Consider the following 14,344-nt stretch of genomic DNA (forward strand, 5'->3'; position numbering starts at 1 on the left):
CATTTAATCAACAAAATCTGAAAATGAATTCTAAATTCAATGATCTCTCTTCTTTGTTATGATTAAAAGCCTAGATGGTGAACAAGTTAGTAAGTAAGTTTATTAACAGGATAAACCCCTTGAGATGTTAGCAAAACAGAATACCAAACAATGACCACAGCAAAGACTAACACACAGAATAGTTTCCTTCTAGCTGCATATACAAATAAGTAATCCAATCAAGTAAATCAAATTTCAATGTGTATACATATCATTGAATAATCCAAATATCAGGCAATACAATGACAAAAAAGGACAGAAGAAAAAGAAAGGGGGATCAATCAAAGTGAGAAGCATGAGCAGTCAGTTTTAAGATAGGGAAAAAGTAGATTCTTAAGCTAAATGTTGATGATGGTCCATTGATCGTAAAGAGTCTGGTAACTTATTCCAATCAGAAAGAGCCTTAAAAACAAAAGCTCTTTTCCCAATTTCTTTAGAGACGGTAGGAACTGAAAAGAAAAACTGAAAAGAAAAATGTCTAAGTGAATATTATGGCCTGTATAGCCTGAAAGCTGCTTTAAGTAGTGGGGATAATTAAAGTGAATACATCAACCAGTGAAATGTCTTCTTATATATAAAGATGTCCAATTAAGAGCATCAAACATTATACCATGGTGAGTATGAAATGGACAACTTAGAATAAATCTGCAAAGTCTATTGTAGACAACATTAAGAGATTGTAAATGTGTTTTTGATATACTTAATAGATAATAAATAATGAATAAATAATATCAGTGTAATCAATAATAAGCAATAGTAGTTGTGTAACAAATTTTTTTCTAACATTCCTTGTAAAATAGCGTTTCGACTGATACAAAGCACCAAGACTTATATTTATTTTCTTTAGAATATAGTCAATATGGGGTTTAAATAAAAGTTCTGGGTCAACCCGTAAACCTAAATATTTCAAGGCATTAACTCTTTCAAGTGGAAAGCCATCATCACATGTAATTTCAAGAGGATGTGAATTTGATTTAAGACTCCTTCTAACACCAAAGAGCTTGACATGGGATTTCCTTTTACTGAGGAGTAACTTGTTCCTGAAAAAACAATTTGTATATTACTGAAATCTGACTGGAGTTTAATTAGAATTTGTTATAAGTGTGACTCAGACATGTAAATAACCGTGTCATCTGCAGATAAATGCACACTGCAGTTAGAACAAATTAATGTAAGGTCATTAATAAATAGAAAATAATAGTGGACCCAGAGTTGACCCTTGAGGTACCCCTCGTTCCTGTGTTGCAATTCAGACTGATTCCCTTGTATAGAAATACACTGTTTTCTGTTGTGAAGATAAGAGTTATAAATAATGAACTTTGAGAGAAACCACTCGCATGAAGTTTATCAAGCAACAGATAATGGTCAACTGAAATCAAAAGCCTTTGTCAAATCAATAAAAGTTGCTCCTGTGAGTTTACCACTGTCAACAGAGGATAAAACATCATTAGTAAACTATATAAAGAATGATTTGGTCTGAATCCGGATTGATATGGTGACATTATATTAAAATCGTAAATATATCCTGATAATTGATTGTAAATTAGTTATATATTATTATAAACTAGTTATTTAGATCAAACATGTCACCTCCTATGCAATTGTGTTACTCTACCCATTTAAGTAGTTAGCGATAGATTTTTTATATATGTGTGTGTGTGTGTATGTATATGTGTATGTGTGTATATATATATATATATATATATATATATATATATCAGACATGTGACTCAAGTCATTTGTTCCAAGTCTCAAGCAAGTCCAAGTCTTTTTTTCTTGGGCAAGTCAAGTCACAGGTTATGTCAAGTCGAGTCCTTAGTTAAGGCAAGTCAAGTCACTTTTTTTCCCACCAAGATACTGCAGTATTACCTGCAGTATCCGGTCTTTATAAAGAGAAAAGACAAGGTATTAGTACCTGTGTAATAATATTGGTTGGTTATTGATTGTATCTGGCTAACGTTAGCTAACATCACCCCTCACTGACACTTACCGATCCGAATTAGTCTTCAAATGACGAACAAAATTTGATGTTGTAGTCTGGCTGTCAGAAATCTTTGATGAGCAGGTCTTGTATTCAGCAGTTCGCCTTTTTCCTTCACATGTGAAATTTTGAATCCGAAAGTGATGACTCTTGGCACAGTCGCGGCCGCCATGATGATGATGATCTGATCTGATCCATAGACCGTATAAAGATCTGATCATATTGTGTGTGTGTAACCACCAGAAATACGAAATAGTCTAGAGCGGGAGGGTGTAACGACTAATGAGTTCTTCTCGTTGAAAAAAACGTCAGGTAACGAGGAGCTTGACTGACAGGGTAGTCATCCAATCATGACAATGCCATTCCCAGTGTGCGCTCGCATACCGGGTAACGTTACACACTACAGACACTTGTAATGTGAACATTGACAACGTTGAACATTTTAATATTTTATATATTTACACTGCATAAAATGAACACAAACAAGTCATTCGAGTCATCATGTCTCAAGTCAAGTTAAGTCACGAGTCTTTACCTTCCAAGTCGAGTCTCAAGTCATTTATTTTCTGTCAAGTTGCAAGTCATCAAAACAGTTACTCAGTCGACTCGAGTCCAAGTCACGACTCGAGTCCACATCTCTGATATATATATGTGTGTATATGTATGTCTCTGATATATATATATATACACACATATATATATGTGTGTGTATATATATACACACACATTTTTTATTTTAATTCATTTTATAGAAATGAAACAGACCAAATTGGACCATGATACCATAATAATACAATGTGAAATAAATATCAAAGGGGAACCATGCTGCAAGTGGGCTCATTGATGAAGATATATTAAATCATTAGAATTATGATTTGTAGGACTAGACTAACTCATTTAAACCAAATAATGCCACCAGGCCAATCAATTTGCCCTACAAAAGAACAATAACCCTAACATTTATATTCATTCAACATAAATATAATAAATCCTCATGGTTCAAGGAAAGAGTAGAGAGAGGAAAAAAATCAAAAAAACAAAACAGTAGAGCAAACAAAATATCACTCAAGATCCTGTTTATATAGCCCACAAAGGCCCATAATACTCAAAGCAAACATGGATTAGAAAAGAACAAAAAAGAAGGCAGGACAAGCCAGATGTTGATGATTTCCTAAGCAGGGTTTACAAGTTGGAACACAGTTTCAGCTTCTTTGTGAGATCAAACAAGTTTAGGTTTGCCATCAACCATCACACCAAATGTGCAGGGATATCGAAGAGAGCAGTTCAGCTTCAGTTCAAGTTACAGATCTGAACTGGTCTGAACTGTCTGAACTGAAAGAACTGTCCAGTTGAGGCAAGATGAAACAAAGGCATGAATAATTATCTTAAAGTGAACTTGTATAAACAAGCCTGAACAATCTTTGGACTTTCATAATTCAGACTGGAATCAAAAATATGTATCAAGATCATGTGTATGCTGTAATGTTTAACTGCAATCCGTGTGGCCGTCGATTTAATTCAACTCTTTCCCAGGCCTGTTACTGTGACGACCATGCCAGGAGTAAGGTGTTCAAGCAAGAGAAAGGCAAAGCACCGCCTTGTCCCAAGTGTGGCCATGAGACCCAGGAGACCAAAGACCTCAGCATGTCCAGTGAGTTTCACATAAACCATTTTAAATCATGAACGTTGGTGAAGTCTTCCTTCATTCCTTCAGCTGCCAAATAGAGGAAGTTGCAGTAGCCTAGACTGTGTAAAAGTGAAAGTGTCGTTTCATGTGGAAGTTTCATCATCATTATCTAGTTGTATTAAATGTGTGGAGAATTTCACCAACGTAATAGTGTGACAATAATTGTAACAACCATCTAGTCTTAGAACAGTTGGTCTTTAATAAAAGAATATAATTGTCCAATATTCCAGACCACAGAGTATATATCTCCTTACTTGACTTGAGGCAATAATTGTGGTGTGTGGCATATGCAAAGTAGGAGATTGGCCTTTTTAAACGAATGTAGGGCTAATGCCAGTTTGACTGTGTGTTGTCCGCAGCTCGCTCGGTGAAATTTGGCCGACAGAGTGGTGCTGATGAGGAGAGTTACGGCTATGGAGCGTCAGGGTACGAGGCCTACTGGAAGAACGCGGCATCTGGAAGCGGCTACCAAGAGGAAGACGGTGGAGACGATGATGACTATGAGGATGATGACGACGACGACGAAGAGGAGGATGAAGATGACGATGAAGAGGAGGAGGATGATGAGGAAGAAGAGGGTGAAGAAAAAGCGGCTGCTGATTCCCTGGCTGGTCTTAAACTGGATGGGACCGCTGCCTGAAGCGGCTCAGAGAATGAGAGTGTACAGGCATAACGCACAGTCCAAAAGACTAAATATTACCCAGGTCATGTTGTTCATCTGTAACAGTCTAGGTCAGTTCAGGAATGAATCGGGAATATAAATCTACATTGAGAATTCCTGAACACAAGAATTTTATTGGGATGGACATTAAACTCTGTGTTTCTATCTGTCATAACAGTGCAAATCAAATATCACAATGTAATGATGATCACAATGCCCTTATTATTATGTGATTAGTATTCTGCTGAGGAATTAACTTTTTTTTATTACTTCATATCCCACGCAGAGGCGTGTATTGGTGACTGGCTTTAGTGCTTCAATGCCACAAAAATATGCACTATAAATTGATACCCAAACATGACAACTTGATGTTTTTGCCCTTATCCACACAATCAATCCATATTGTTTGAGATCTGACACATATTGTGCTAAATATGCCATTGAGTAATAAAAATCTATGCCTTTGAGCGGTTTGACGTGGCTGGACTGGTTTTCTTATGAGTAAACCCACGTTTAATGTGTAAATTGCTATTTAGGCAAAAATACAACCTGATTAGTCCCGACACGTACATGAGCAACAATGTGACGAATGTTTCAAGGGGGAGTGAACTTTTACTGCCAGTTCAACTCATCATGACTGCAGGGCGTATGCGAGCCGCACTGTCGGAGGCGAAATCTGGACCACACACACGCTCGCCAAACAGTAATTTGGACGCGGACAAATGAGACGAATTGCTTCATTACGAGTGAAATGCGAAAGTGTGATATTTGCTTGTTGCCCGGCCGGGTAGGAGAGCAACCAGATGACAGACTTCATGACGGCGCTCGCTCTGATCCTCGTAAGGCTTCGTTGTAGCGAACAGCGAGAGGTAAGGTCACTTTGTGTGTGTGTGTGTGTGTGTGTGTGTGTGTGTGTATGTGTGTAACGTTGTCATCTAGTTGCACGGCTTTAGAACAATTCAATATGTTGTTGAGTCGTTTTCGGTAATGCTTTCATTTATCATTTATGAAGGGACCAGTGTGTCAAAGTTCACACCGGCAGGAAATACGTTGTATGTAGGAGATCGGAGGTGTGTCAGTTACCTGCCGATGCACGTGGGTTCATGTCTTTCAGTCCCTCTGAACAACGCATTACTAAGCCTATATTTTGCTTAAAACGCAGTGGCCCACTTTAGGTTTAGGCTACTTTCACTTTCACTTGCAGCAGTGGACACAATCTGCTTTGAAGTGCCGCTAGAAAAAAAACTACCGAGTTCGGAAATCCTAAATCAAGCATTTAAGTGCTTCGGACGGAGCTGATAACAAAATGGACCCTGCAACCAAACTACTTTTGATGACTAGTGATGTTTTATTTTATAAATCAAGCGGCACATGCCTGCTTTGCTCTGCAGCGGCAGAATGAAGAGGATAAGTTGTTGTAGCCTACATGAGTGACAATTAAATGTTAAGCAAAGAATGCAAACAGAAACATACAAGAATACAGAATACATACAGAATACACAGAATGCCAAACATCACAAATTGCCACTTGCAATCCCGATTTTCCCAGTCACATGTCCCACCAGTTTGTTGGGTCGTTCATTTGCGCAGAAAGTGTAATTACGCCTACATTAGTTTATAGTAAAGTCAGCATAAGTGGGACGTTTTTTGGATTCAGGACATCTGTGAGATTTGCCAGCCTCTACCCAACTCAACCCAACACACGCCGGTCTGAATTGCGCAAGATATTGGGTTATCAAATAAGAAGGATCCACGTTCTCCTATTTACCAGTGGCAGGACACACCCGTGTACAGTGTGCCAAAAGACAAGATTTGACAGTGTGTCTTGTGTAAACAGCTCTAAATAAAAAAATAAAATAATAAACTCCCTTCTTCTTCTTCTTTTTTTTTTTTTTTTTTACATATGGCATCCAAATAGATTAGCCTACTTCTATTTTTCAGATTTAGGCCAAGATACAGCAAGTTCCACACCCAGCTGACGTCCACGTATATTAGGACTCAGCTAATATCAATTACCTAATCGATGATACAGATAAAGGTTCTGACCTAAGTTGAAACACCACTCTACAAGAATCAGAGCCTTGCCTGGCTTCAGCACAGGTGCTCCCTCAATGTAAATTAGATTTCTCTCCTCCGTTGCAAAAGTGTAAAAGACTGTCCCACTTTACCTAGCTGGGTCTGTTGAGGTGGAACAACTCAATACAGACTGACTTTACTATATCATCAACAAACTGGTGCAGTGGTGCGATCACAACTCGCTCATTCTTAACACACTTAAAACAGAGGTCATCTTTGGAGCTACACAAGACATGCACATTGCTCCAGTTGTTATTCACAATCACCCCATAAAACTGACATCATCATTCAAATATCTGGGAGTGCATGTGGACAGTGCATTCACCTGGAGCTTTCATGTGGACTTCGTTTGTAACAAGGTACAACACAGGATTTATTTCCTTAGGAGACTAAGGTCTTTTGGAGCCAGTAGGGAAATCCTCACCTTATTTTTCTGCTCAACCATACAAAGTATCCTCCAGTATGGTGGTGCAGTATGGTTCAGCGGCCTCTCAGTCCAACTGAAAGCCAGGATTCTACGGCTTCTGAGGATCTGCTCCAAGGTGGTAGGTCACCCTGTGGAAGACTCCTTCCTACACAGCTGCTCCAAGCACACCCTCAGACTGGCTAATAGAATAGCCCAGGACTCTTCTCATGTTTTGCATGAGGAGCATCAACTGCTGCCCTCTGGGAAATGCTTTAGGGTGCCATGCTGCAGGAGGAATAAATACAAGCACTCCTTTGTTCCTCACTCCATAACATTGCTCAATCAACAGAGGAGTGCACAGAGGTGATCATGCCCACTTTACTTAGCTGGGTCTCCCCCCCCGATTAGATTTTGGTGGTCAAAGGTCAAGGTCACTGACCTCACAATTTTTGGCCATAACTCAAGAATTCATACACTAATTATGACAAAATTTCACACAAATGTCTAATAGGATAAAATGATGAAGTGATGACATTTTATATCCAAAAGTTCAAAGGTCAACTTCACTGTGACATCATAATGTTTTGCTTACCACTGTAGCTGAGAAAACGATCTTGGGTCATTCTACAAAAACGGTGGAAGTGCTGTCACTTACTTTTGCAGACACCAAAATCCTTTAAGTTCACCTAATAATCACATTAATTATATATGTTCAATAAATAAAGACTGTCCTTGCAATGATAAAAACAAAGTTTATTGGCGGAGGCATACAACCGCGAGGCGGTTATTTCTAGTTGTTTTTTTTTTTTATAGATAGTGTCGTGTCCTTCGGATGGGGTGTTTGCTCAATGCTGTGTCATGTCATGGTGATGTCCTTTTGGTGAGGTGTTTCTTTTTTGTTTGTCTGTTTGATGTTGTTTTTCCAATGTTGTATCATGTAATCTTGATGATTGTTGGAGCATGTCAGGCAAGACAGATTTCCGTGAGAACGGACAATAAAGTATTATCTTTCAAAAATTCAAACATCGTATTGATAATTTTGTAAAAATCTTTGATGCAAGTATTATGCACTTGAATAACAAAATTTGCGTAGTGCAATATTTATGACATTTGTGTAGCCTTAAAGGGGCATTAAAGCTAAAACATGCAAGGTTTTTCCTTGAGCCAGGCAGAGTATTTAGAGTATTTAGTCCATCCCCTCAGTTGAGCAAGGTCACGTCTTAAAACCTGTCACTCATCTCACTGTCAGAAAATAAAATACAGAATGTACAGCCGCAGAGACAAAATATACAATTCTGCACTTAAACACCAGATAGAAAGCGTCAACAAACACACCTATTGTTCTCAATGGCTGCGGGCAAACTAGAGGCTTCAGCTCAGAACTCTGGCATCCATGCACTGCAGGAGTGACCAGCTGATCTTCTGTGTTGATGCTTCAGATCTCCTGTGCGCACTAGTGCCGTCGTATACCATGCATGAAAAGACACGTGTCCACCCACGCTTCCCATCTGTCCAAGGATTTATTTTCTGACAGAGCTTGATGAGCTGTCTATGTTGGAAAGGCATCTAACCTGAGGCTGAGGGATTCGGCATCTCTAAAGCCCCACAGGTGTTGAAGAAGCAGACAGTCTGCAGTTAAACAAAAGCAATGCCGATGTTCAACCATGTTTTTGAGTTGAGTCACCAGTGATTTCGCTGAGTCACCAGTGACTCCACAAAATCATCGTGGAGTCATTGGTATTGATCAACAACCATATCAAACCCCTGCAGATATATTAGTAACTCCTTTGGTGCTATGGAACAGTAAAAATCTTTTTTAATGCACCTTTAACAAAAAAAGCTTCCAATCTGGAGCTTGCTCTGCTCCTCTCTCTGATGTCACACCAATGATGTCATGTGATTTCGATCATATGGTTTCACTGCTATGGGAGAGCACAGCAATGTTGACTTTCACTCATTAGACCAAGTCTCACCAAGTCTCACTAGACACCTTTGCTGAACTCGCTCCACAGTATGTCCCACAGCACTTGAAGGCAGCATAACTGTTCCATATGCTGTGCCTCTTCACTCAGTAGTCAGATGCTTACCAAGATGACCCAAAAGATGACAACTACTAATATTTCCTAATATTATTTTTAGAGAGGCGCCCAGATCCGGCTGTCCTGTGATCACTGTCAAGAGAGCCACAAAACTCAGGTCTGGCTTTGTTTCTTAATTCTGAGGTAGGCATACAGTGTCTTATTCATTTGAAGTTCAATATTGGGTATCATTCATAAAAAATGACAGAAATGACAAGAAATGTGTTTTTAGGCAATGATGCAGCAGGAAACAGTACACACACACACACACACACACACACACACACACACACACACACACACACACTCTAAGGCATATATTCATCATTCATGAGATAAAATGTGTGCATAAAATAATGCAAATAATGACTGACAAAGAACAACTTTCATTTATAGAGTAATGTTCACTGGCCAAAGGAGTGTGTATTCATGCATGCACACAATCCCTTGGAATTAGTAAAGGTCTGTTTGAAAATCTGTGGGTCACTTTATATCACCTTGAACTTGACTTAAGTTATTAATACAGGAATTAATGACTTATTAATACAGAAAGTAATGTTTCCTTCTTAGGTCCTTAGATCATTCTGTAGCTACACTCACCGAGCACTTTATTAGGAACACCATACTAACACTGGGTAGGTATCAGCTTTCAGCTTTCAGCAACCAGCTACCAAAGTGCCTCTCTCATCAACAAGGCGTTTCCATCCGCAGAATTGCCGCTCACTGGATGTTTTTTGTTTTTCGCACCATTCTGTGTAAACTCTAGAGACTGTTCTGCGTGAAAATCCCAGGAGATCAGCAGTTTCAGAAATACTCAAACCAGCCCGTCTGGCACCAACAACCACGCCACGGTCAAAGTCACTGAGATCACATGTTTTCCCCATTCTGATGTTTAATGTGAACATGAACTGAGGCTGCTGACCTGTATCTGCATGATCTTATGCATTGCACTGCTGCCACATGATTGGCTGAATGGATAATTGCATGAATAAGCAGGTGTACAGGTGTTCCTAATAAAGTGCTCGGTGAGTGTATATATCAGTAGCATTGATTTGAAGGGCACTTGACTTGAAAAAGTAATGTATCAAGAGTCTGTTGACGTTGGGCTGTAGAACTCTGGAGACATCACATCAACATTTCTAAAAATAACTAGATTGAGTACAATACTTGTCTATACTACTAGTACAACTACAACTACTACTACTACAACTAGTCATGGCCCAGTAGGTTTGCATCCTGAAAAGTGTAGTTTCTAAACTATACATTCATATTAAAGCTGTCTAACATCACAGCAACTGTAACATGCGACAGTGTGAATTATACAGAGTGTAAGCAGAGTGTAAACATCTCAAGTTAGAAGCTGTCCAAATTCTCTTTGAACTCATTAGTGTGTATTCTAAGCATTGCCTTCTGGTCCCTCTTTTAAAGCGTCCTGAGTACATCCACATGCGCTGCTTCTACGCCTGTTAAAGCAGAGGTGCAGCATTGCTTGAAGCGACTGAAACCGACCATTGAGGTGAGACTAGGTATCAAATATATTTATACTCTTGTTCTGTATGATCTGAAAAATGCCACTTTTTTATACCCTAGAAAAAAAAACTAAGCTACATTGTCATTTTCCTATAGTTTACAGATAGATGGACGCTTTGTGTATTTCTTTGTGAAAACTTCATTGAAAACACTAATTTGTTACTTTTATATTTTCTTACCTCTTTTCAGAAATCGGATGCTTTGTTGTACGCTCCTTCAGTTGACGACATTACTGTAAGTTGTAAAAGTGCATGTTATGATTTTGTCACGGTAAATTTTGAAATATTTTAATTTGGGGGAAAAAAAGAAGACAAGAGAAGATATCCGCACACTTAAGTCAATGCAGAGTAGGGCTGGGCGATATATATCCTATAATATCGATATTGTGATATGACACTAGATATCGTCTGGGATTTTGGTTATCGTAATATTGTTAAATAACTTAAATGCTACTTCTTCCTGGTCTTAAAAGCTGCGTTACAGTTAAATGATACAGTTTTCTGAACTTATTCTGGCTGAGTAAAATGAACAATGATTGGCTTTACCTGCTCATCATATCCACATTACCTATTACTGATTACACATTACTGATTACTAATGATCCTTCCTAATTTTCTAAATATTCTTGTGTGTAAATATCTCATGAAAGCACGAATACTCATTCCCCCATTATCGAAATCGAGGTATTCGGTCTAAAATATTTTGATATTTGATTTTGTCAATATCGCCCAGCGCTAATGCAGAGTTCCACTTTAACTTGGAAGCTAAGCTTTCGGTCAAGCAACCTTCATCAGAGCAGGATACACACTGATAAACACCGCAGTGAGTTAAGTGTGCGGATATCCTCTCGTTCCTAACACTCTGTTATTATCCAGCACCTTAACAAATATTGTCTCGCCGATTGAGCGGTAGTCTTCTTCTCACCATAAAACAGAAGTTACCTGTTATTCCTCTGATCATAGACAGCTCAGTCTTGATTTGTGAACATGATCACGTCGCTCCCATGATTATGTCATTAAGAGACGCACCTTGGAGCTGTTATCAGTGAGCTAAATGACCGAGTCTGTGCGCACAAGGACAGGACACGTTATTGTCATATATTGTTTTTACTGCCTAAGGTCACAGGAATAATTAATGTGTATTGAGTTTTAGTGTTGAGTGTCACTTAAAATGTCCATTTTTCTCTCCCGTAGGAGAACTGTAAAATAATGTCCCTGAAATGTTATATCTCCGAGTTGGGGGTGATCCTTTTTGAAGAAGATCAGTTGAAAAGTGAAGAAGCAGATTGCATCCATAATTTCAATGAAACCCTGCCTTCTCAAGATAGCGCTGTGAGTCCTCTTTACCCCTGTCACATATTTGGATAGCAATCTAAGTTGAGCCATGACAGCAGATGGGTTCTACAAAAGAGGGGATTTCACAAATATAGGGAAGTCGTCATGTTGTCCTCTGGTGATGTGAGAAAAGTTCTCCATAGGGAATTTCAGATAAAATTATATTATATATTAGATAATTGCATGAATGGATGAATATTTATTTTTGTGTCTTGTCTAAATGACCCATCCCTTATGGGATTATAAGACACCAAAAATAACAGCTTCCTCTTCCATTATTGAATAAAAAATGACAGTGAATCCGTTTCCATGCAAGACATTCGTCATTTGACTGTCATTACTTTTATATACGGTAATTGCAAAAAATTCAAAGAGACTGTTTTTTGGACAAGGTTTTATTGTTGGTAATAGTTTAGAACCTTCAAAAGTGACTTTGCTCATAAAGTTTCAAGCAGTTAAAGCAATATTCCACTTAGTGGTAACATGGGGGTTATTCGGCACTTGACCGCCATGAATACCACAATATAAACTACTCACCAAGATCTGATGCAGCTGGACGAGTTTGTAGCTTTTGGATTTTTACTTGCCATTCATTTGAATGAGGCCATGAAAATAGCTTGAAAACTTAAAAAAAAAATTTTTTACAAATTGTTTTGAATTTTTTAAAATATAATATATTTGTGAACAGATTCAACAGCAGATCCCAATACTGTGATTTTCAATGGACCTTCGGTCCGGCATTTTAGAACATAATTTCGCCAAATAGCATTTTTACTGATAGAAGAGAACATAGCGCAGGAATACCATTTAGGAGAGATAGTTCCTGTGTGGGAGACCGGATCTACTTTTATTTAAACATTTTAAACATTACAACATTTTTGTGTAAACCAAGAATAGAAATGCAAAATGACGACCGACCAATTACTGCTTTATTGTCTTAAAAGCAGGATCTGTTGTTGAATCTGTTCACAAACTTAATTGTTAATTGACAATTAAGTCACAATGTTAAATGTGAGTTTTCAGGCTATTTTCCTGGTCTCATTCAAACACTACAAATGCTACAAACTCGTCCAGCTGCATCCGATCTTGGTGAGTAGTTTATATTCAGGTTTTCATGGCGGTCAAGTGCCAAATAACCCCCATGTTAACGCTAAGTGGAATATTGCTTTAATTGTTAAAGAAAAAAAAAAAGAGGGATTTATCACTGGGAGTTCTCTCAGGAAGAAACAGAACCAGCAGGGATGCTAGTCGTGGTTTTATTTTGGTATTTTTTTACCCTGTATATTGGTATCACTATTAAAAGGAAACACCTAGTCTGTTACAGCTTGTTACACTAAAAGCACGAGCCCAAGTGCGTTTTGATGGTACCAACTTTGCTTATGTATCACATATTATTTATACCATTTGATCTCACCATAGCACTTACCTCACACTTCAATGCATCATTATTGTCTTCATGACCAGTGCAGTGTGTAGCTAACATATTACATTTGGTTAAATTGAGACATTCAGAGTGGGCTAATAACTTTTTTATTATTTCACTTAATGTACAAATACATTGTTTCACTGGATCTCTTTTGAATTTTTAGGTCAGCTGTCCACCATGTGAGGCACAAACTGTAAAAAATGCAACAATATTCCTGGAGAGAATGATAATCCTTTTGCAGAGTATGGATTTCTTGGAAAAGTAATATTGTAAATAAGCTACATAAGCTATGTATTTGTGTGCTTGAGCAAAGTATATACTGTATATATATATGTTTTTAATATTTTAATATTCACTCTGTAAATGGTTGTACCTCTGCTTCTCTATACTGTAACTATGTCACACTGTGGCAGTCCATGCCATCCTAATGTGAGCATTTCAAATGATTTAATTTGTATGTATTTTATTGTACTGAGTGCACTGTGATAAATGTGATATAGAATATGCCACGTAACTTATGCATTTGCTTTTTTTGTATGAGAAGAGACGCAGAGTAATGACGCTCTATTCCTTGCCATATACTAACTGCTCAGGTCATTCTTTGTTTTTGATTGTACTGATTATTTCAGCACGATTTAATAGTCTTGAGGCATGTATTATGAAATAGCATAGCAACATGTACTGTATATAGGCTACATATGACAGAATATTATAAAACTCCATGTTAAACACTATGCAGCCACATTTTTTTTTTACTTTATGGCCTAACATTTTGGATACAGCTGTTTGTTGTGTAATAAAAGTGAAGAAGAAAATACCATTATATTCCTGTGGTCCTCACTGGTGGACAGCTTCCATAGCTGTCTTCATATAACGTTCTCTTTTGAATAAGACGTTATGGAAATTTCACAACTACATGTGGGCAGGCTCACTTTACAAATGGAGAGAGGAGTTTGTGGCCTATGGGATCGTTCAGCATTCTGCTGCTGAGTCTCGCAGCTCCGTCAGACATCAGCAATCTGCTGAAATGCTGATAGCCTACTGCTACTCAGACAGGTTTGTCTCAGGTCCTCTAGGTTTCCTTTTTGAGCGCTATTCAGAGCAGCAGGGTAGGAAACATTAAGTC

The 14,344-nt window shown here is 38.2% G+C and overlaps 2 protein-coding genes across 3 annotated transcripts; both read left to right on the forward strand.

Annotated features, from left to right (window-relative positions):
• Positions 1-3,553: 3,553 nt before the first annotated feature.
• Positions 3,554-4,835, forward strand: LOC139664750 (zinc finger protein 330-like; the record flags this gene model as incomplete). The annotated part of the gene is made up of 2 exons (XM_071543693.1): positions 3,554-3,671; positions 4,067-4,835. Coding segments are annotated over 2 exons (399 nt in total), but the record flags the coding sequence as incomplete, so codon positions are not given.
• A 179-nt stretch (positions 4,836-5,014) lies between these two features.
• On the forward strand, positions 5,015-14,035 carry il15 (interleukin 15). 2 transcript variants are annotated; one of them, XM_071543694.1, is made up of 6 exons: positions 5,015-5,237; positions 8,990-9,072; positions 10,357-10,444; positions 10,648-10,692; positions 11,652-11,789; positions 13,382-14,035. In XM_071543694.1, the coding sequence occupies exons 1-6, from the start codon at positions 5,172-5,174 to the stop codon at positions 13,481-13,483; spliced, it is 522 nt and encodes a 173-aa protein (XP_071399795.1). In that variant the 5' UTR covers positions 5,015-5,171; the 3' UTR covers positions 13,484-14,035. The 2 variants fall into 2 exon arrangements, with proteins under 2 accessions (XP_071399795.1, XP_071399796.1); XM_071543695.1 differs by lacking the exon at positions 11,652-11,789.
• Positions 14,036-14,344: the final 309 nt, after the last annotated feature.

Source organism: Centroberyx affinis, unplaced genomic scaffold, assembly GCF_046629955.1.
Source record: "Centroberyx affinis isolate AG114_WGS23_722 - 3 ecotype Tasmania unplaced genomic scaffold, CSIRO-AGI_Caff_v1 ptg004365l_1, whole genome shotgun sequence".
NCBI classification, from domain to species: domain Eukaryota; kingdom Metazoa; phylum Chordata; class Actinopteri; order Beryciformes; family Berycidae; genus Centroberyx; species Centroberyx affinis.

Coding starts and splice junctions, on each gene's coding strand:
- il15 (XM_071543694.1), top strand. CDS start 5,172: ATGACAGACTTCATGACGGCGCTCGCTCTGATCCTCGTAAGGCTTCGT. Junction 9,073..10,356: donor CTTTGTTTCTTAATTCTGAG/GTAGGCATACAG, acceptor CCTCTTTTAAAG/CGTCCTGAGTACATCCACAT. Junction 10,445..10,647: donor GACTGAAACCGACCATTGAG/GTGAGACTAGGT, acceptor ACCTCTTTTCAG/AAATCGGATGCTTTGTTGTA.